The sequence below is a fragment of the Lissotriton vulgaris genome, chromosome 3_1, assembly GCF_964263255.1.
Source record: "Lissotriton vulgaris chromosome 3_1, aLisVul1.2, whole genome shotgun sequence".
Lineage (NCBI taxonomy): Eukaryota > Metazoa > Chordata > Amphibia > Caudata > Salamandridae > Lissotriton > Lissotriton vulgaris.
In genome coordinates this window covers 1,394,910,322-1,394,933,480 of record NC_141689.1, presented here as the reverse complement: position 1 = coordinate 1,394,933,480, position 23,159 = coordinate 1,394,910,322, and the positions used below count along the sequence as shown (strand labels likewise).

Sequence of the window (23,159 nt, the reverse complement as noted above, 5' to 3'; positions counted from 1 at the left end):
ACTCCGCCGGCCACACGCTCGACCCAGTCTTCTCCTCAAGCCCGCACGTCTCCGTCAGCCACACCACCGAACTTCTCTTGACCGACCACCGCTGCATCCACTTCACCTCCCAGAAACCCACCACACCCCCCGCACCAAACAGATACCCTGCCGCCGCTGGAGCAAAATCACGGAAGACCAACTACTTGCAAACCTCGCTCTCAGCCCACCCACTGAACCCTCGCTGCCCACAACCTCAGATGCGGGATTGAGGACTGTGCCAACACCCTCGCCCCGCTACTGAAACCCCCCCACAGAGACACCAGCTAGAGGGCCAGCTGGTTCACCCCAGAACTCCTAGATTCCAAGCAAGCCTGCCGGAAACTAGAGAAGAAATGGTACAGTGAACAAACTCCGGACAGCCATGCAGCACACAAGGACGCCGTCCGCAACCACCACCACCTCATAAGGGCTGCCAAGAAAACCTCCTTCAAAGACCGCCTCGACAACAACCCACACGACAGCAAGGAGCTCTTCAACTCCCTCGCCACCTTCTTTCACCGCAAGATAGCAGACATCCACAACAGCTTCAACACCCAGACAGGCCCACCAGACAGCAACACAACAGACCATCCGCACACCATCGACCACGTCCCCTTGCTAGCCTGGACCAGCGGGAGCGTCGATGGCACCATCAAGACCATGAGCACAATCCACTTTGGCTCTTCGTCAGACCCATTCCCGCACCACGTCTTCAACAAAGCAAGCAGCTCCATCGCACCCCACCTACGCAACGTCATCAATCTCTCCCTTGAGACCATGACCTCTCCAGAGAGCTGGAAACATGCCAAGATCAACGCCCTACTCAAAAAACCCAAGGCAGACCCAAGAGACCTCAAGAACTTCAGACCCATCTCTCTGATCCCAAGGTCATCGAGAAAATCGTTAACAGACAGCTAACCCGATACCTCGAAGAGAACAGAATCCTGGATCCTTGCCAGTCAGGGTTCCGCAGCAACCACAGCACCGAGACCGCCCTCATCGCCGCCACCGACATCAGGACCCTGCTAGACAACGGGGGGACTGCAGCACTCATCCTCCTAGACCTCTCCGCCGCCTTCAACACCGTCTGCCACCGCACACTACGGGCACGCCTCCAAGCCACTAGGATCCGAGACAAGGATCTGGAATGGAACACCTTCTTCCTCTCCGGCAAAACCCAGAGCGTCTGCCCCCCCGTTCTGTTCCGAAGCCTCTGAGATCATCTGCGGCGTACCCCAAGGATCCTCCCTCAGCCCGACACTGTTCAACATTTACGTGGCCCCGCTCGCACACGTCGCCCGACAGCACGACCTCAACATAAACCAAGGACCCCATCACCGCCAAAACCAACCTCCATGAAGGAATAAAGGCTGGATGAAGAGCAGCCGTCTGAAGCTGAACTCGGACAAGATGGAGGTCCTCATCCTCGGCTCTAACCCGTTAGCCTGGGATGACTCCTGGTGGCCAATGGTACTGGGGGCAGCCCCGACCCCCACCGACCATGCACGCAACCTGGGAATCATCCTCGACTCAACGCTCTCAATGACCAAGCAAGTCAACACCGTCTCCCCCACCTGCTTCAACACCCTCCGCATGCTCCACAAGATCTACAGATGGATCCCGACAGATACAAGAAAGACAGTCACCTAGGCCCTCGTCAGCAGCAGACTCAACTACGGAATCGTCCTCTACATGGGAGCCCCAAACAAGCTCATCAATCGACTACAACGCATCCGAAACGCCTCGGCACGACTGATCCTCGATGTACCACGACACGGCCACATCACCCCCACCTGAGAAACCTGCACTGGCTCCCCGTCAACAAGAGGATATCCTTCAAGCTCCTCATCCACGCACACCAGACACTCCACAAGACCGGCCCAGCCTACCTCAACAGACGGCTCTCCTTCTACACCCCCAACCGCCAGCTCCCTCCGCTGACCTCTCACTCGTCAGCGTCCCGCGCATCTGAAGAACAACCACCGGCAGGAGATCCTTCTCCCACCTCGCTCCCAAGACATGGAACACCCTCCCACTAAGCCTATGATAGACCCTAGACCTGCTGACTTTTAGGAGGATACTAAAGACCTGGCTGTTCGATCAGAAGAGGCCCCCCCCAGCACCTTGAGACCCTCGCGGGTATATAGTGCGCTTAACAAATGACTGATTGATTGACATAGGAGTACCGGGGAACCCGGCTTCTGTGATTTATCCCTCGATGACCGACGTCTGGATCCATGACACCGCTTCTTTTTGTGTTTCTTCAAAAACTTCGAGGTATGCAGAATTGGCGACTTGGATCTCGTCCTCTCCCGGTCCCAATACGGTTTCTTTGCCCTGGCCATACACAGCTTGGCCTCCTTCTCTTTCAATGCCTTCGAGTTCATGCCCATGCATGACGAACACCCCTCGACGTCGTGGTCTGATGAGAGGCACCGCAGCAATCCTTATTGGGGTCAGTGATAAGACGTATGACCACCACATTCCCTGCAAGGCTTAAAGCCAGACTCCTTCTGGGTAGCCATGACACTGCTACAATTTTATGAAGAATCTGCAACAATGAAACTCCAGAAATGGAGAGCCCTGGAAAAAAAACATTATGCATCAACAGTGCAGAAAAAAGGGAACGGACGTCAGCACGCCAACGAGATCTTCTTATGGCTCAGATGACTTCACGAGGAGTCTCATGCAGAGCCTTTCCATTGTGACGTCCTCGTCGACGTGGGAGAGCTATGGAAAAAAAGTTTACGTGGAGTGCTGCGCATGGGTTAATTCAAAAGGTGAGGAATCCACAGGCAGATGCATCCATCAGAAACAGAGGTCACAGCCTGAATGTCCCAGACTTGTAGCACAAAAGTAAAGGCCCAGATGGCCAGATGGCCAACAAAGAGAATTCTCTCCACAGGCTGAAGATGGGATTTTATGGCATGTGGATGTAGGTAATCGAGGGTGGACAGCAACACAATTGTAGTTTCAAATATTCTGAGATCAAATGAGGCAAGCCCACCTTTTGCCTTCAGTCATCAAGATGTCTGAACACAGACATCACTTTTGTGAACACCCAAGGGTCAGAAGTACCACCAAAGGGTAGGAAGGTTAACTGGATGGTCTCTGACCCCACGGCAAACCAGAGAAAACACCTGTAGGATCGGCAAACTAAAGTATATATCCTGCAATCCACTTTCTGGGATCCAAGATTTCCAAGACCAGTGCCAATGTCAGTGTTTTGAATCTGTTCTAAGCATAGTGTTCAGAGGTCTGAAACACAAGATTGGCTTCAGCACCCCAGTCCTTCATGAACCCCAAGAAGAATAAAGGGTAACACCCTGTCCCCCTCTTTGCTTCCTGTAACCACTTTAATCACACCCTTGGCAAGCAATGTCTGAACTTCTCCGCCTAGGATGGTGGTATGAACTGCTGGTGTCTGGCCACAGACTGGAGGAACGTGGGAAGAGGTGGACAAGCCGGGACAAGCATGACCAAACTGAACAACCCTGAGGACCCATTGGTCAACAGTAACTGCATGCCAGTAGACAAAATGAAAATCTGGGGATTATTAGTGCAGTAAGACAATGTGAGGAGAAACTAAAGCGTTTTGATGGCGACAGACTGGTGAAGAGGAAAATAACTACGGCATCTGCTGGTGGTCATGGCTACAGTCATCACCTCTACTTTAGAGCCATGAAAGGGCTAGACATACTGTGAGGGCTTATTCAATCAGTAGGCATGGCCCCTACGGTATTTACGGAATTTCTTGATTACTAATGTAACTAGCAGGCAGGGACAGTAACCTCAGGGAGCTAGTAGTAGTCCACCTATCCTTAAACTGCTCCAGACAGGAATCCACCTTCATACTAAAAAGCATGGCTCCATCAGATGTGGCAATCAATTAGGCTTTGACATCTTCAGAGAACCCAGTAGCACACATCCAAGCATGTTGTCTGGTAACGCAGCTGGTGCCTATACACCAGGTCTCAGAATGTACTTGATTCATCTAGTCTGTCATGTACGGTTTGGACAAAGGGCTACCTAAAATACTCAGCGAGAGTGGGCAAGATCTTACTCACCATATACAAGAGCACGTGTGTAGCTATTACAACATTAATTCATCAGAGGGCCAAACTTTGCAGAAGAGAAAACTCTGTTTTCTAGGGCAGCAATCCTTTTGGACTCCCTATCTGGAGGAGAAGGAAAGGACTTAGGATTGTCCTTGCTCATCTAAGCTTTTATGACTCTACTCTTCAGAGTCAGGAAATAGGGGTCCCCACAAGCATGCCTGTGGTGCTCAGCAATCGGGTAAATCGTGGTTGGTGCAGGAAAAGGTTTAGACCAGGCTGCCAGAAAAGACTCAGTCAGTGCTTTGTTAAATGGCAGTCAGCCATCGATGGCCAAGGTTGCAAAATTTCAGTCAGCAAGTTTGCTGTAGACTGCACTCTGGGCAACTGTAACTCAATTACATTCATGGCCCTGTGTAAAACCACTGCAAACTATGCACGCTCTTTAATAGGGGTGGATTAATGAAAAATCCAGTTCCGTTTCAGGTGAAGGGTCCAAATCACTCACACTATGAAGGTTGAGGAGGCGACGAGTATCAGCATAATGAAGGAGTAAATTGCCTCCTTCATCATCACAGTCTTTGTTGTTGGAACCCATTTGACCTTCTGGACCATATCGGAGTTAGAATCAAAAATTACTTCCAACCTCAGATAGTACTGGTGTCAAAGGAAAAGAACTGAAGGAGAATCCTCTCAAGCCACAGACTATGCTTTAGTTATTTTGTAGTGAGCATTGGGCCAAGATCTGTAATCAGGTCGGAGTCCAGATCCTGCACCGCTGAGCTGGAGCAGAGCTAAGCATAAAAAGTGGTGCCTTCAGCAAAGATGTTGAGGCACATTCTGGTGCTGGTAGAGGGCCAGGCTGAGGCTGTACGGGGTCAGCTGGTGCCAGTGAAAGTCCCTCCAGCCAAAGTCCTACTGGCACACTCAATAGATTCAGAAAGCCCAAAGATGTTGCCAGAGGGACCTGCAATTATCTAAAGTAACTGCAGCATTGCCTCCTTAATGTCTCAGCCCCAAAACATATCAGCCATACCAGCTTTAATCTCAAAATTGGGTATGAATCAGCCGATGAGGCCAGATTTAGATCTTTAAAGTGCAGACTCCTCAACTGCTCCGTGGACTGGGAGAGGTGGGACAGAGCTCAACCCTGCTTGTTTTTCTTGTTTCAAGACTTGTCTTTTGACTTTATCTTGGACTTACGGGAGGATGGCAACAGGGACTGGGAATAGTTTTTGAAAGTGAGGGGAAAGAGGTCCCAATCCCTTACTTGCCAGAGATAAGCGTGAATTCCTTCTCTTATTCATGCTTGCACTTGAGAAGGGGGAGAGACCCCTAGCGTAAGCAGGATTTTTGCAGGTTTGTCTGTGGTCTGGTCACATCGGTGTAAATGGATTACACCGACGTGACCAGACCACAGCATCCCGCCCTGGCATTTTGCCTGTAACTTGAGAATTTCCGAGAATATTTATTTTGACCGACGACGCAGATAGACTTTTTTTTTTTTTTAAACTCTTTATTCGTGACTGTTTCAGGATGACATACATTTCTGTTCAGTTTCTTATCATATCTCACATCAGTCTTTTCCTTTTTCTTAACCATTAATTGTTGGGAGTATAACATTTCAATCATGAGTTGCTTGTCATAACATTCCCCGGATGCATCTCATTTATGTGTTGCAAACCCCATAATCATGGCTTTCATTAGTGGCAAACCCCAACTGTCCCTCCCTCCCCGCCCGCCCACCCCCTGTCTCCTGGTTGGTCTCTCTCGTACACTCTATATCCCGGGCCAAGGTGGCTCTGTCTATCTGGAATTTGTTAAAGGTCCTAGGTCTGGTCTAACCCCTGTGAGTTGCCCTAGTGCCCGTGAGCCTCAGCCCCCCCTGCTACCTGTGTAAGTTCATCCCACCGGGTCTCCTGGACTGTCCAGGTCTGTCTCTTCCAGTTCTATCATCATTAAGTCCCATTCCTGTGCTATGGGGTATTTGCGAAGGCCCTTGCTCTCCTCCTCCCGCAGAGCTGCAGATTCTGCTTTACCCCATTTCAGCAAGTCGCTGCGCCACATTGCTACCTGCGGGGCCCTGGGCGACTTCCATCTCATAGTGAGCACCCTGATCGCCAACACTAGTGCCAGGTCCGTAAATTTCAGTTGTGCCTTGCATGTTTTGGGCCGTTTCCTGTTCCCTAGTAGGCAGGGTAATGCTCCCTCCGGGATCCGGAGTGTTGTTATGGAGTGCAGCGTGTGTGTGATCGTCCCCCAGTAAGTATGTAATTTAGGGCATGTCCATAGCATGTGAAGAATATGTGCCTCGTCTTGTTGACATCTCGGGCAGCAGTGTGCAGCGGTAGGGAACATCCTGTGTAGTCTCTGGGGCGTAAGGTAAGCTCTATGGAGAATCATGGCTTGTATGAACTGAAATTTAACATTCCTAGACACCCTTCTATGATGACCTAGAATTATCTTCCACTCTCCGTCTGTTATGTTTTCACCCGAGTCTACAGTCCAGGTCTCCCTGAGTGTGGCGATTGGCGACGCCACATGTTCTCTGATACCAACATACAGCCATTTCACTAGGTGTCCCCCCGTGCCCATATAGTGCATGAGGTGTACTAACTCATGTTGATCTGGTTTCGTACGTTGTGGGGCCCAGGTCCGTCACACGTAGTGCGTTACCGAGGCGTGTAGGAGGTATAAGCGTGAAGGGGCTCCCGTGACCTGCACAAACGAGGCATGGTCCAGTATGGTGTCATCGCCGAACAGGTCTCCCACCCTGTCCACCGCGGCCTCCGTCCAGGGACGTAGTCTGCGCTGTGTTAGAGTCCCCTGTGGTGTCGGGAGCCCCAGTAGAGGTATATTATCCGCATACGGAGAGGTCCCCGCCGTGTATGACAGTGTTTTCTTCCAGCAGGTCAGGGCCACATGCAGGAGGGGGTGGCAGTCTCTGGGGATCCTAGCGTTGGGCAAGAGGAGGGAGTGTAGTTCTCCACGTGCTAATTTATCCGTCGTGTAAGCGATCTCATGCAAGTCTCTGCCCGCCACCCATCGGGTCAGCCATTGGAGCTGGCTGGCATAGTAGTAACCTCGGAGGTCCGGTACGCCCAGGCCACCCCATCTGGTGTTCAGTTGCAGTTTTTTAAGGCTGATTCGTCTTCTCCCCGAACCCCATATGAGGTTGACAAGTAATATATTTAGTGTGGTGAAAATCTGTCGCGGGAGCAGGGCCGGCAGGTTTACAAAGTAATATAATATGCGGGGAGCAGGACCATCTTCGAGACCGCCGCTCGTCCCATTACCGATAGGGGTAGGGACGTCCAGAAACCTATGCTACCCCGTAGGCCAGTAATGGCCTTACGGATATTACCGTCAGTTTGAGCCTCCGGGTCCCGGTAGACCTGTATCCCGAGATATTTAAACTTGGTTGGTGCCACTTGAATTTCATAGGCCCCGAACTGTATGTGGGGGGGCTGTTGGCCCTCTCGGAAAAAGAAACCCAGGGACTTTCCCGGGTTTATAGCCAGTCCAGATATGGTTTCAAAGCGTCTGAAAACAGTCGCCAGGGGCGAGTGGTCCCCTCGCAGGTTCCGGAGAAATACCAAGATGTCGTCAGCATATATTGAGACCATGTGGTCGGTGCCTTCCACTGGTATGCCTTCCTCTGCAGCTCTATTGCGAAGCGCAATAGCCAGGAGCTCCAGCGTCAGCACAAACAGTAGTGGCGACAGTGGGCAGCCCTGTCGTGTGCCCCTATGGACCTCATAACTGTCAGATGTGTGTCGTCCCGTGCGTGCCCTAGCCGTCGGGCCTGTGTACAATAAGCGGATCCATTTTATGAGGGCCTCTGGGAAACCAAAGCGATGCAGGACTTCGAACATGAAGTTCCACGTCAGGGAATCGAAAGCCTGACGGAGGTCTAGGGCTATGCAGCCAGCGTGTGGCAAGTTGTGAGGTGTAGTTGTCATGAGGGCGTGGAGTCACCTCGAATTCTGGGAGGTACTCCTCCCTGGGAGGAAGCCACATTGATCAGTATGGATCAGGCCAGGGAGGTGGTGCTGGATCCGCATGGCAATAGCCTTACTAAGGATCTTAAACTCCGTGGAGAGCATGTATAGGGGCCTGTAGTTACCCACATCTTGAGCGTCCCTGCCGGGTTTCGGGATAGAAATCACCAAGGCTTGCATGGTGGTAGTCGGGAGATGGCCAACCTTGTAAGCGGTGTTGTATATTTTCTCCAGGACGGGGGCCAGCACATCAGAGTAGGTTTGATAAAATTCCCCTGGCAGGCCATCCATGCCCGGGGTCTTGCCCCGGTTAAGTGTATGGATTGCTACCTTTATTTCATGTTGTGTTATAGGCCCGGCTATAGCCGCCTGGATTCCCGGGGTCAGCACTGGGAGCGTTAGTTCACCTAGGAATTCCGTCATGTCCTCCCTGGTCCCTACAGCGGGGGGGGGGGCGTAGAGGTTCTCCAGGTGAGTCTTAAATACCGTGTTAATCCCCATTTGAGTGGTCACCTGTGCACCCGCTGCGTTCCTAATCGACGTTATTGTAGGGCACTCAGGGGCAACCCGGACTAGCCGGGCAAGCAGAGCGCCGGATCTGTCCGCCTCCGCCTGTTGTCGTTTCAGATAGGCCCCATAGTCCATCACTCTCAGGGTTTCTAGCAATTCTGCGTGGTCAATATTACACTGCTGTAGCTCAGCTGTTCGGCCAGGGTCCTGCCCCACCGCATTTTCTAGGTCGCGCAAGCGCTGTTCCACCTCGCATAGCTTACCGTGGATCTCCTGTCTGGCTCCCACCTGTCGGCCTATAGCAGCCCCCCGTATTACAGCTTTCATTGCGTCCCACACCACTAGGTTCGAGGATGCAGAATCCCAATTTGTATTGAAGTAATCAGTTAAGGCGTCAGCTATATGTGATCGAAACGGGCCATCCTCGAGCAGCGCGGGGTTAAGCCTCCAGTTAGGAACTGGTGAGGGTACCCTACCCCAGTGTAGGTCGATCTCCAGCGTCCGGTGGTCTGAACGTTTTAGCAAGGTAATCCGCTGTGGCGCACCTAGTCACTACAGAGTTAGAGCACACAAACCTATCTAATCTGGTATGTAGGTTGTGTACAGGGGAGTAGCATGAGTATTCTTTGTGTGTCGGGTGCAGTGTGCGCCAGATGTCCGCCAGCCTCCAACCCTGGAGCCACGTCCCAAATGATTCTGACAGTTTATGTATTCCCGCCGCCTGGAGGGGGGGGGGTGTGATCTGTCAAGGGTCACATCTAAGATCATGTTCCAGTCACCTCCCAAGATCCAGGGGACGTCCACCCAATCCGCTAACGCCCGGCCCACTGCAGCAAGGAACCTATCCTGGTCAAAATTCGGGGCATAGATGCTGCCCAGCACTACCACCTCCCCGTCCAAGGTGCCCTTCACCAATACATAGCGCCCCTGTTCGTCAGTCCGTCTTTCCAGTTCCACAAATGGAGTACCATGGGGCACCCATATCGTGGCCCCTCTTGAGAAGGCAGAGTATGTTGTAGAGAATACAGTACCCCTCCATTTCTTTTGTAGTAGGAGTGCCTCGGAGTGTGTCATGTGTGACTCCTGTAGGAACACTATATGTGCCTGTTGCCGTAGCAAGAAAGCGTGTACTCTGTGTCTCTTCTGCACTGCTCCCAAGCCTCTCACATTCCAGGTGACCAGCCTATACTTTCCTTGTACGTCAGCCATAGCCCCGTGTTGGTGTCACAAGGAGTGTTCCCATATGTCCTATTGAGTGATTCCTCCGTGTAAACCAGGAGACAGTACCCTCCCTATCCCAAACCCAAACTGTGGAGGCGCAGCCTCTAAACCCTGCTGTGCCGAACCATAAACTTTGGAACGTAAGTAAACAAGTAACAGTGCATACGCTAGTGGGGGGTCGGCCAAGCACCTGCTGTGTCCATAGTGCCATGCTCTGTCATTTCGCCGGATCAACGGCGCCGCCGGGAGAGTTCTTTCGGAATTATTCAGTATATGTAGCCACGTCTCGTGGAGGGGGGGGGGGGGAGCAAAGGGTCAGGGGAGGGGAGGGGGGAACAAGGGTGGTCTCATACTGACATAACCAGCCAGTTTTGCTTACAGTAGAGTACAAAGTTCCCCAGGGGAAGTATCACAGGGTGGAGAGAGGAGTTGGTATTGTCAGTACCGTGGCTGGAAAGGTTCCCTAGTCGGAACTTAGAGAGCCTCACACACCCAGAGTATCGGGTGTGGAACACACCGTTACTGGAGGGTGTCCAGTGTCATCATCGACTCACTGCCCCTCGTCAGACCGGCGCTGCAATGTCTGACTGAGTAGCCAAAGGTACTCTTTTGGCGGGGTTCTTTTGTTCCTTGCCGATGGTGGGTGTAAGTGAGGATGAAGAGAAGTGTAGGCAGTGCAAACGTGAGTGAAAAGAGTAAAAAAGGTAATCACTCCACAATCCACTTTATTAACGTGGCTGGTTCCTTAGTTAAAAGGGGTGAGAGGGGAGTTAGAGACCATATAAGTGTACAGAACACTAACTCAACCCCCTAGTGTGGTCAACATGTTTCTCGCCAAGCGGCGATTCGTCAGGACCTTAATACAGTACTACACAAAAACAAGTATGAATTCACTGTTCAATCTCTTTAAAGGAAGTAAATACAACCTTGCTGGGTCGGAGGAAAAAGAGGGCCACGGGGTCCTGCTCTATTTAGGCGACCCTAAGGGGATAGTATAGGGCCTCGCAGCATACTCCCGTGAGGCCAGCGCTTTGAGGTTGGATGCACCTTCGGTTATGCGCTGGAACGGCGGATCACCTACCCCTCACGCTAGCGGCACCTGGTCAGTTGCAGCTATGTGCCGTAGGAGCACAGGAGGCGCAGGAATCGCATCTCACGGTCCCCGCATCTGAGTCTCTCTCCCCATCCAAGGTCAGGCCGGACAGTGCTCGCCAGCAAATAAAGGGCCACATACATACTCTGAGCAAGCATATTTCCCCTCCTCCCCGATCCCCGCCGCCCCCCTAGTTCATACGGAAAAGGATATCGTGTTGTACTCAAGTCTCAGGTCTGGTTCATAGGAGGTATTACTCTTGGGCATTGTCTATAAGTTCATCCGCGGCTCTAGGTGTCACTGTCGGGAATAGGACCATACTGCTGTCCGAGTGTACAGTGATATCCTCTGTGTCCGTGTTGATTGTCGCACGGTCGTCTCTGAAGGAGCCCACCGTTGCCACTGCATCAACCTGTCCCTGCTTTTGTTGGTGGGCGGTCGGTTTGCGCTGCTTCGGATGAGTGCGTCGGGCGCCGTTCTTGGTCTCCCCTTGAGTCGAGCTTTCTTTGGACCCGTTGTCTGTGGAGTCCTGCGTCTGGTCCAGTCGCTCCTCAATGTCCATCACTTCCATCCATTCCTCCACGTCTGTGGGGCTTTCAAAAAAGTGAGTCTTCTTGTCGTGGATCACCTTCAGGCGTGCAGGGAACAATAAGGCGTAGCGTAGTTTAGCCTTTGGAGCCTCTGTTTCACTTCATAGTATGAGGACCGTTGTTTTTGCACTTGAGTGGTATAGTCCGGGTACAGTGAAATTCGTTTATTCTCCCACGGTATGACCGATTTGATTCTGGCCTGATTTAGCAGCATGTCTCTATCCCGGTAATTTAGGATCCGGACAATAAGCGGCCGTGGTGTCTGTCCCGGTTTTGGTTGGCCAGTTGGGATTCTGTGAGCCCTCTCTACACAGAAGAACGGTGACAGACCCTCAGAGGCAACGTTATCTCGGAACCACTGTTCCATGAACTCTGCCGGCCGGGACCCCTTGCTTCTTTCCAGCAGGCCAATAACGCGAATGTTATTGCGCCGATTGCACCCTTCTGCATCTTCCACGCGTTCCAACAGGGTTTTGACTTGACGTTGGATCAATTGGATGGAGTCCGTGTGTTCCGCCACTGTCGGGGCGAGTTCAATTATTGACAGGCCTTGATCCTTAACTTTATCCGCCAATTTCTCATGATCCGCCTTAAGCAAGGAAAGGTTAGTGGTGAGGGTGCCCATCTGCGTCTCCATCACAGCCCTAGAGTCTCTGATCTCTTTAAGTATAAGGTCTAGTTTGTCGCCTTGCTGGCTCTCTGATATGTTGGAGGTCAATGTCAGCGGTGCAGAGCCCCCGGGGTCCGTATCCTGGGCAGGTCCCATGACCGGTCCCTCCTTGCCCTCCGTGTTCTTCACGCCTTTGCGCACCATAGTAGACGTCAGATGCCCGGTTGGCGGCAGGATTGCGGTTCAGGGCGAGTATCGGCCGCTTGGTGTACGTCTTATGTCTCAGTTGTTTCCCCGCTGGCCTCTCCTGGCGCTCCCACCTTGGGGAAGCTGTTGATAATTTCCGCGACTCCGCGGGGGGGGGCGCTATCCACCTCACCCAGCGTATAGGGGCGCCGAGGGCTTCCACTGGGCCTACCACCCTGAAGCGCTATGTCTCTCTCCTCACCAGGCTGTCTGCAGCGGTCCAAGATCGGCAGTAGGAGCAACTGGGCGCCGCCCCGCCTGAGCTCCCAGCTATGTATGGGCAAAATGCAGTTACAAGAGGATTGGGTTGTAGCGCATTAATAGTGGCGCTTTGGGGGTGTTAACTGTGCTGCTGCAGGCTTCTCCGGCACCCCAGTCCTCAGCCCACCGCGTGGGGATAGTCCCTTCACCAGCGTAGCTCAGCCTCGTCCCAGCCAGGCCTCCAGGTCGCCCTAGCCGGATCCGGTCCCTAGTCCAGGGGTCCCTGCCTGTCTCAATCCGCCCTCTCTGGAAGCAGGGTAGCAACGGCACTCGAGACCCCGGCTCGCCGCCCAGTGCAGGGCCTCAGGGGTCCGTCCCGCACTCTCCCGGGGCTCCTCACCTTCAATTTCACACGGGCAGGCAGCAGGCCAGGCGGGGGGGCAGGTAGGCACTGCCGGCGGCGGGAGTGCTCGGCCCTCGGCGCCTATGTCCCGGCGCCCTAGCCTGCAGTGCAGGTCCGCCCGCAGCCTCCGTTCCTCTTCCCGGTGCCAGGGTACACAAGGCGCCGTCCGCGCTCCTCGGCAGCCGCGGGGTCAGGATCACAGGTGCAGGTGTCGGCCTCCGGGTTCGGAGGCCCCGGTGTACTGTCGCCTCACCGTCCTCGTTCTCCGGGCACTCCTGTCACTCGAGGCCCCGGTCTGCAGCGTGACACTAGGCCCCGCCGTCAGCCACGGTGTAACTCCGGAACCCCCGCCGTCAGAGCTTCAGGGTTTTCAGCAGAGCAGTCGGGGGATAAGCGCCTCCGAGAACAACCGTTTTCAGGCGGAGACGACCCCTCGGCGTAGGCTGCAGGATCTTTCCTCTCCCAGCGGCACCGGAGCACTAGCAAGCTCCGTCCGCCATGTTGGCCTGCTAGCCACGCCCCCCTCCGACGCAGATAGACTTTATTTAACTAACACCCGCTATGAGGAAGCCCCAGGCCGGATGGCCATGTAAGGGGGTGAAACACGTGTTGGCTGTTTTTTCTTTCACCCACTCTTATCAATAGAGTACGAATAAATCTATTATCAACAAATAAAAAACCACTGCGGAATTGGAATTTTTTCCAGAATACCTGAGAATTAACAAATCTTGCCCAGACAAACCTGCAAAAAAAGGGAATGGGAATAGCCTCAAGACTGAATGGGACCAGCCTTGTTTCTTGTGCTCGGCCAGGTAAAACTTAGAATAATGCTTCCTGATTGCATTCTGATGCATCAGGGAACATTTGTTGCACGACTCAAAGTTGTGTTTGGAGACAAGGCATCAGAAATAGACAATGTACATTTCCGTGATTGATATTTACTTCCTACAAGTGCAGCACAGCTTAAACCTGTGGTCTTAGTGGGAGACATCCTTGCACAGTCCTAAATAAATGGTGGCATGGTGTACAAAATAATGATTTATTGGAATGCAGCCTGAGAGATTACCAGTGGCTGACATTAATTCAAGAATTCCATCCATCACTTTTTTTTATATGTCACCCTAAGTAGGACAGGTATGCCCAGACGTGGGGCCCGTGCACACTGGTACTGGAACCAAGCGATACCTGCAAGATGAGCCCTAACAGGGCCAAACCAGTACTTGGTTCCTTGTGTTCTTGTTCAGGGAGGACCTGGCCAGCCAGTTCAGGCTCGACTGTTCTCACTGACGCAGGGTCAAGACTGATTTGCATATGTACAGGTCCTAACTAAAATCAGGCATTCCATCTATGGCTTTTTGTATACTTAATTAAAAAGTACGAGATCAGAGCCCCATTGAAGGGGGTTATGAAAAAAAAAAGAGGAACCAAAATTAATCTGCAAGCGTGGCAAGTATATGTGGCTCTATATTATCACATTCGGAGGAAGGAAGGAGTTGGTATGAAGTCCGATGGCATCACCTATCTGTACAAGGGAGCTACAGCAGAATGTTTTCCAGGTCCAATCTGATGCACAGGAAAAAATAAAGTTCAGTAATCTGCAGGTAGAAGCATACATTAGAAATTCCTCCACAGATGGTTTGTTTCCTTATAGCTTTCATAACAGAGAAACAATCGAAATCAATAAAAAAGATTGTTAGTGAAGTAAAACTGTGTCTGCTATGTATTTAATGGCGAGGAGTAATTTTCTTGTCAAGCCTAATAAGCTTCTTTTCTTTAGAGGGATGAGGAGAAGTTGGTGCAGAAATAACGTCCAAGAAGTAAAATTCTAAAACCAATGTAGGCAAGAAAGATTGCTTAATCTTGCAGTCATGTTATCCATTAGCAATACAGTCGAAATTTCAGCTGTCGCAAAATGGGCTATGGACGGCACAGCTGACATATAAAAGACCACCTCCACTACACTTACTGCAGCTCCAATTTTGTGCTTAATGGTGGACAGCATGCAAAATTGGTCGGCTCCCATGTTATATCTCCCCACCGTATAAGGAGTTGAGATCCCAACTTGATGCACTAAAACCAGAGATGCACTGCTTTTTAGCTCAAGGCCCTTGCTTGTTTACATGTCACAGCACTGCTGTCTTTCAACACCTACATTTGATAACCATAGAGTCGTAGGTCTAAGACGTTCCTGTCCAGATGTATGGCTCTCAGCTCAATTATGTTTATATGCAGCCGTTGTTGCTCTCAGGACCACAGGAATGAATCCTCATCTTCTCAACTGAGCAATTCATCCCAGAAAGGCATCCACTGTCCCAGTAACTTAGTTCTATGGTGTCAAGAAAGGCTCTCCACCCACTGAGTCATCTGAATCATAGCTGGAGTGAGGTGAGGAAGGTGGGGAGTATCTTTCAGGCTTTCTGAGAATTTGTTCTACCTTTGTCCTAAAACTAAATGAAGAAACTGCTACCAGAGGCAAGTTTTATTCATAAAGAAAGATAAAAGAAGCTACAAGGCTCAGCAAACACAGACCCGATCTGGCTGCTTCCATTTGGGACGTGGTCAAATTTGCCACCATCTTGCAAATGCTCTGGAATCTGTCTTGAAGTAGGAATGCTTTTACGTTCTGAGTTAAATAGGAGTCCTTGGGTCGGCGTTAGTGAGGCCATCTCTCGATTGATAGATAAGTCCTACTGCTGCAAAAGGGTATTTACCAACTCCAGGAAGTTCAGCACCAGTTCCAATGAAGAAGTTTTAATCAACAATCACCCACATATCGGTACAGATTAATGCATTGGCAGGAAAATACAGTACAATTTTTGTGAACACAATGGGTGCAGCCACCAGGCCAAATATGCTTACTCCAACACAGACATTAGATACTGCCTGTCCTCCTCTGCATTAAGAAAAAGATGATAAATGTTCCAGGGCTTAAAAGAAATCATGTTTAATAGTTTTCCAGAGGCACTTGCTCATAAATTCTAAACCCAGAACCATCCTCAAACCACCTCTTTTTGTTGGGACCTCAAACAACCTTGGTCCTGTCTTCTGAGTGAGGCACTTTCTGAATAGCACCCATCCCCAATAAGGTGCCATCCTAAGCTAGTCTAGATTTCTTTTAACTCAAAAGAAGAGTTGGACTATTTTCAATTAACTTTGGACTGAGAATTTGTTTACTGACATTAAACATTGAATATACAATATGCTCACCTTAGCTGAGGATACAATTTGGTTGGCCTGACGCCGAGACATATGTTCTATCATCTTCACCATTGTTTCAGGATCTGCATTAGCTAAATGTGCCAGAGTTGTATATCCAGAATTGAATAGCTGTTTTGCACGAGCCTGTAAAAACAAATCCATAATGTAAGAAAACATTACCTTGAATGTGCTACCACAGAAAATGATGTTGCTCTAATATTTTCTTTATGTATATATGTACATGTTTGTTAGAAAACACTGCATATTCAGAAGTCTTTCATTCATTGAAGCAAATCCTGATCCTAATAAATCAAAATACATTTGGCAGTAGGTGTTTGTGCCATTTGCACCATCACCCACCTGCTGCCTTAAGTGTAAACAGTAGAGCAGATACAGTGCTGATTTTCCTAGCTCAATGACAAAGTTCTAGTTTTCTTATATTCGTGGAGGTGAGTTTTGGACTTCCTTTCTGCTATTGATTTTGCCAGCAGCTAGATAACATTAAATACATTCATAGGTACCAGCCTGCCTGAGAGAACAAACTACACACTTCAGCCAGCCACAGCATCCACCTTCTGTCTCTTTAATAAAATTAGAACTTTACATTGTCTATTGAAAGACCAGACGCTCCTATTATGCTGGTTTAAGGCATATTCACAATGTCTGCACAGATAAGAGTTACAGGTTTTGTAATAAAACGTTTTAATAGTAGATGCAGTAAACAATTTTGCAGTTTTAAGAATTTTGTCAAGTCTGGAACCAGACCAATAGACTTTAGATGCCACAGCCAAATGAACTTCAAAGGAGAAATGTCTATGCCGGCCAAATACATGACAAATGTAACATATCCAGTCAAAGTAGGAGAATAAACTGAAGCAAGAGGTTTTACATAAGAAATGAGTATTTGTAGAGCTGTTCTTTAAGCATGCAATCCATTTTTGTATTGTTTTAAAAAATGCATTGCACGCAGTTGAGAATAAAACAGGGATTTTCTACTGACTTATAAATGTTTTAGTGCTTCTAGAATTCTGGAAGCATGTTGTATGGTGTAGAGTACTTGCCTGATACCAGAATCTCCTTTGAAAGATATTATGCAAAATAGTTATTTTAGCATAGAAAAGCTCTAGAAAAAGTGCATCACCGTCACCCCTCAGTAAGAAACAAATGAAAGACTACATTTAGATAATACCATAAAGAAGAATATGCCGGTCTGGTGGATCTAATGAATTTAAGATTTAAGAAATCAGCAAACAAGTTAAGTTTTCTTATAAATTTGCCATTGACTAGGCTATGGTTGAGAGTATTCACTGATCTGTGAACATTTTGTTTTCAGAAATGTTTATTATGAAGATTTTCAGAAAGAGAAGATACAATACATCAACCACAGTAAAGCAATTCTAACAAGTATATAGTATTCATAAGTTTAAAGACATCTGTGAAATATCAATATGTTTAAATAGAAAGAGTTGCTAGCATTGCTTATATTAAAAGAATCCATCATGTGGCAGAAGAGGAGTAGGGAGAGTGATAGGAAGGAAAGGGAAGGGGTTGATAAGGCCTAGTGATGCGAGGAGTATTAATAGCCTTCTTATTTGTGCGGATGATTGCGACTGAGTTCAGATCCATGTTTGATTTTGTTAACAAATTTTATGTGGGTATATTTGTGAGTTGAGGCTGTTGAGGTAATGTTGAAAATCATGTGCAAAGTTCCAGTCTACGTCATGTTATATTTACAAGATCAATGGGGGAAAGGGGGGGGGGTTTGATTTTTGCATGTTCATTGTAGTTGTCCCCACAGTTTGTGCGAGTCATGTGAATTAATGTTTTTGTTAAATACAGTATTGTCAGCACTTATAGTGAAACAGACCCATGCCCACCATGTAGGATATGATTTTTTTTGTAGGATTTCCATTTGCAAAGTCTATTTATTTTTCCTATTGTCAGAAGAAAGTCCATCAGACGAAGGTATCGGTTGTTTATATTAGCAGAGGGTGTAGCAGACCACAGGCCCAGGAATACATTGATATAATGTAGGCAAACGTGTGTGTGAAAGATCCTATTAATATTTTTCTCAATTTTCTTCCAGAAAGGTTTTAACAATATTTGGTCAATAATTCCAGTTGCAGTACTGCAGTTCCAGTATTTATTCGAGCTTGATGGACCAACATTTTGCATATTTTTCTGGTGTACGAAAAGATCTTTAGACTGTCCAAATTTTGCATTGAGCTATACTGGGAGATATCTTATCTTTAGTAAAACAACTCCATATTTCAGGCCACACTTTCGCCATCGGTGGTTGAATATTGAGTGTAGAGCAAGATTCACTCCATTTACTTTAGTGTTAAAACAATACTTTTTTACTGTCATTATGGTTAATATTTTTCATATTTCTGAAGCAGCATGTGGTTGGGATGAAAGTTTCATTAGTAGTGATGCTAAATCCAAATAAAACGTTTTTTATATAAGTTTGGCTAATTTTGCTTTCACTTTTTGAAAGCTATAGAAGACTACGATTTCAAAGCTATGTACATTCTGTAGTTTTGCAAATGATTTTGGGGATGGTGGAGTTCCTAGGTCTTTAGCATATTACATGCCTTCGCCTGCCCAGTCAAGCCATAGTGGGGGTCTTCCCTCAATTCTGATTTTAATGTTACTCTAGGGAGCGACATGGTCTGAGCCGAGAATGTAGTTATTATGTTTTTGTCAAGACATTTCAAGGCTAGTATGGACCCATAATAGTAGGGGAGAGTTGAACGTTTAGTTTTTCATTGTTTTTAATGGTTGCAATGAATGCAGCTTGACAAGATTTTCCTCAATCAAAACACCTTCAGTGGTTTGTCCTGTCTCAATGTTTGCATCCACCACAGAGCTTGTCTGAATAGGAACGCTTTTTGATCACTGTAAAAAAATCCTGGAGACGGATATCGCCTTGGGTTTTGGTTATTCTGAATTTTAGGAGGGCTGTTATTGCTCCATTTTTCCATACAAAGTAAGATATTAATTCGTCTCAAGTCTTACAGAAGTTCATAGTGAGTTGTAGTGGGAACATGAAAGTGATTACATTTTCTTAATGGTCTATCATCATTGTGGTGGTTTCAACTCTACCTCACCATGCCATGAACTTGGGGGATCATGCATTAATAACATTTTTAATTTTCTGGAGCAGTGTTTGTTTAAGATGGTGTTTGGTGTCTTTTATGTTTATTTTTAAAACTGGGCTGGCAAAGTGAGCTAAAGAACAATCTCTCCTTGTGTTTGCTTTGTTCGCCCTAAGTTGGCAGGGTCTGCTCAGACGTGGGTCCCTTGCTCACTTTGCCACTCGATTCAAGCTAGCCTGGCTGATGAGGGGTGTTACCCCGAAACCAGTCCCAGGATGCTTGTTTCCAGTCCAGGGAGGACCTGGACTGGCAGTTCGGGCTGGACTGTTTACATGAGGCACAGGGTCAAACTGATTTGCATATGGCTGGGTCCAAACTGGGGTGGAGAAGTAAACTAAAGAACGATGATGGATTGAACCCAGATTTGTGATTGGGGGGGTGAGTGTCTGAAAAGTTTCAGGACTCCGTCCATCATCACCTTGTGTTTTCTTTTTAATTGAAGACAAATACTTAATGTGCTTGGGTTGCCATGTAAGTTTGGTGTTGTTTCTGGGGGAACGGAGGTTATCAAGAGATAAAGTTTGGTTTTATCCAGGTTTAAATAGTTTCCTGATATTTCTGCACTTTGGTTAACTGCATTTACTATTACTGAGATTGCCAAGTCTGCTTTTCTGTGAAGATCAGGACATCATCTGCATAAATTGTATATTTTTGTATGTTAGATTAGAATGGGATAACTTCTATATCCTCATTAGGTCTTAGGGAGGTTAATAGCGGATCTATCAAAAATGAGAAGAGAAGGGGCGATCATGGCCATCCTGTCTGGTGCCTTGAGAATGAGCAATTTTGTTTGATAAGTGACCATTTACCCGTATTCGGGCTGTGGGATGGGTGTATATGGCAAAGCATTATGCAATCAAATTTCTATCCTAGATTTAATTTACTTAAGGCTAATCAAAGGAAGGCCCATGAGACATTGTCAAAGGCTTTCTCTGCGTAAAGCCATGGCTATCGCAGGGAATGATAGGGTCTTAGCTCTTTCAATCACATGGCAGAAAAGACTAATGTTGTCCGACGTGAGACAGATTTTGACAAAGCCAGTCTGGGGCTGGTGGATCAACTTTGGTAGCACCTTTTCTAACCTTGTTGATTTTAGCATAGATCTTGCAGTTCACATTTAGCAGTGAAATGGTTCTGTAATTCTTTGTTTCAAGGGGTTCTCTTCCATCTTTATGGTAGGCCACTATGGTTGCCTCATACGCTGTACCTGTAATTTTAACAGATTCCTTAATAGTCTCTGTAAAGCTTTCCAGGTATGTTATTAATAAAGCCTAATACAATCTTGGTGTGAGGCCATCAGGGCCTGGTGCTTTACCTGCTTTCAAAGTGTTGATGGTTAAGCTAATTTCCGATTGGTCTATGGGTTTATAAAGTTTTTGATTTGTTGTATTGGCCATTATGAGTAATTTTATTCCTTCTAGGCATTTGGTAAATACATCCGTATAGGTAGTGGATTTAGGGTTGTATAGTTTTGAGTAAATTCTAAATCGCTTCACTATTTCCTGCGGATCTGTGTGTCTTTTGCCAGAGAAGTCTTTAAACAGCTGTGGATTCAGAAGTTCAATTGTGTTTAAGATGATTCGCTTGCATTCTACCAGCGCTGTTTTGTTCAATGAATCTTCTTTCTTTAAAGTTAGTTTTCTAAGAATAAGCGCAGCTACTTAGTATTTTCTTGTATTCATATTTCTTGCTATGTGGCTCATGTAGCCATGCTACCTTTCGTTATTAGATACATTTTTATGTTCTGATTGTTTGATATGTGCTTTTAATTCTATTCTTCTACTGTCTGGTTGGCATTTTTATTTTCATGGCCATTACTTTTATCATTTCACGTTTTACTGTGGCTTTCATGTCATCCCACAGTGTTTCTGGTCAGTGTTAGAAATGGGATCTCTGGTTGACTAAGGCTTGCGTCAAAGCCAGGCAGAGACCACCACTCTAGTCAGGACAAGGGAGTTACACACCAAAGATAACCCCTGCTCACCCCCTTGGTAGCTTGGCACGAGCAATCAGGCTTATCCCGGAGGCAATGTGTAAAGCATTTACACAACACCCACACAGCAGCAACACACTAGGCACACCACAAAAGGAACTCCACTCAAGGTTATATCAAAAATAGCCTTTGTATTATCAAATAACACATTAGATGGCAATCACACAATATACACGGTGCCAACTGGCACTTGGCAATATTTACGGGGGACTATTTACAGATGACAGGGCCAATGGGGCCACTGTCATAACCATCACAAATCACCAATGGTAAATGTAGCACAAATAATAAATGTAAAGCACAACCAGTACCTACTGGTGAAATACTGAACTGAGGCCTAGATCATGCAACATAAATCACACAATCCAATAATCATCACATTAGGCATAAAACACAGTATGCAATCACTGTAGGCATAAACACATGAGGTCTAAAAACCATTAGCATAACCATATTACTCACTAACCTCATAAGCATCATTAGAGGCATAGATCAGGTCATATAAACATTGCGCAGTAGACATCACAATATAAATATGTTATGCAATACCCAGCGTAAACCTTAGGAAATAAATTGGCATAAAAACAGTGCGCCCCAATTGAGGGGTACAACGCACTGAACCTGGCCCCAGGCCAACTGGCCTCTCACAGGGGCTCAAATGCCCAATGTCCAGAATTTCCAGGCTGGCTGCGCATGCAGCAAAAGCAGATGGCGCTATTACTCAAGCCTAAACGTTTTTCTTTTGTGTCACAGTACAGGGCTTAGGGATACCAGTTAGAACTGGTATAGGGGAGCTTTGGAGCACTTTGTTGTGCTCCGCTCCTCTCTCCTTTATTAAGTGGGGGCTCAGGGATCAGACGCACCACAGGGGGCGGAGCTGGCTTTATGGAGGGAAGGCATAGCCCTATTCAGGTCCCATATGCAACTCCTCCCTCCCATCTACATGCAGATCTCCCTATTCACCACTGGGCAGACTCATCCTGGCTCCTGGAGCCACCCACACCATCCAGCACCTGTCAATCACAAGCCAGACAGGCAATTCACATCAGGCAGGCAGACACACTGCACACAGAAATGCCAACTTCTAAAATTGGCATTTCTCCACCAGTCACCATATACCTGCGCACACCATTGCGCAGCATTTATTCTCACGAGTTCATACATACTAAACTCGCCCCAGCACTCCTCTCATACCAGGAATTACCATGGAGACACATATCCTCCATGCATTTTTATGGGAGGGCAGGCCAATCTCACCACACGCACTCAGAGCGCGCAAGCACTTTACACTGGGCCACAGTGCTAAAGTGCGCAGAGGCCAAAAACTACTAATATCAGGTCCTAGAAAAGGCAAAAACTTTAGGGGTGAACCTGCCATAAGGGCCAAGTCCAACAGTGAGGTTTTGTTTGAAGAAATTTATAATGGTGACTCATATTTGTTAATTATTTCTTCATTCATTCATTTACCAGCAATTTTCTTTTGGAGCATATCTGATTGTGTTTATATCAACAGAAATATAAGCATGATCTGAAATAATTATTGGCTCTGTTATGGGAACACAAGCATTCGATATCAGGCTGTTATTAGTAAGTATGTAAATAGAAAGTCCCAAGTATCATTTAGGGTGGGTTCATTGCAGAAGGCCCTCATTTGTGAGAGGGTTTTATTCGGTTTGATCCTTTGCAAGGCAATGTCCCAGAGTAAACTGAAGCCCATCTGACCTCAATATTGGTATCTTGTGGGATTTCATATTTTTTTATTCATGGTGATCCAGATGGAGTATCAACGTTGGTCGGGGCAAATGTTTCTTATGTGGTAGGTGTAGGAGAATAGGGTCTGCTTCCTATGGCCACCCCCA

The 23,159-nt window shown here is 47.7% G+C and overlaps 1 protein-coding gene across 1 annotated transcript in view; it reads right to left on the bottom strand.

Annotated features, from left to right (window-relative positions):
* HELQ (helicase, POLQ like) overlaps nt 1–23,159 on the bottom strand; it is a 606,359-nt gene that overhangs the window by 12,071 nt on the left and 571,129 nt on the right. Inside the window, exon 17 of the mRNA XM_086961870.1 lies at nt 16,159–16,293. Within this exon, the coding sequence (XP_086817996.1) occupies nt 16,159–16,293 (135 nt within the window). The remainder of the gene's footprint in view (nt 1–16,158; nt 16,294–23,159) is intronic.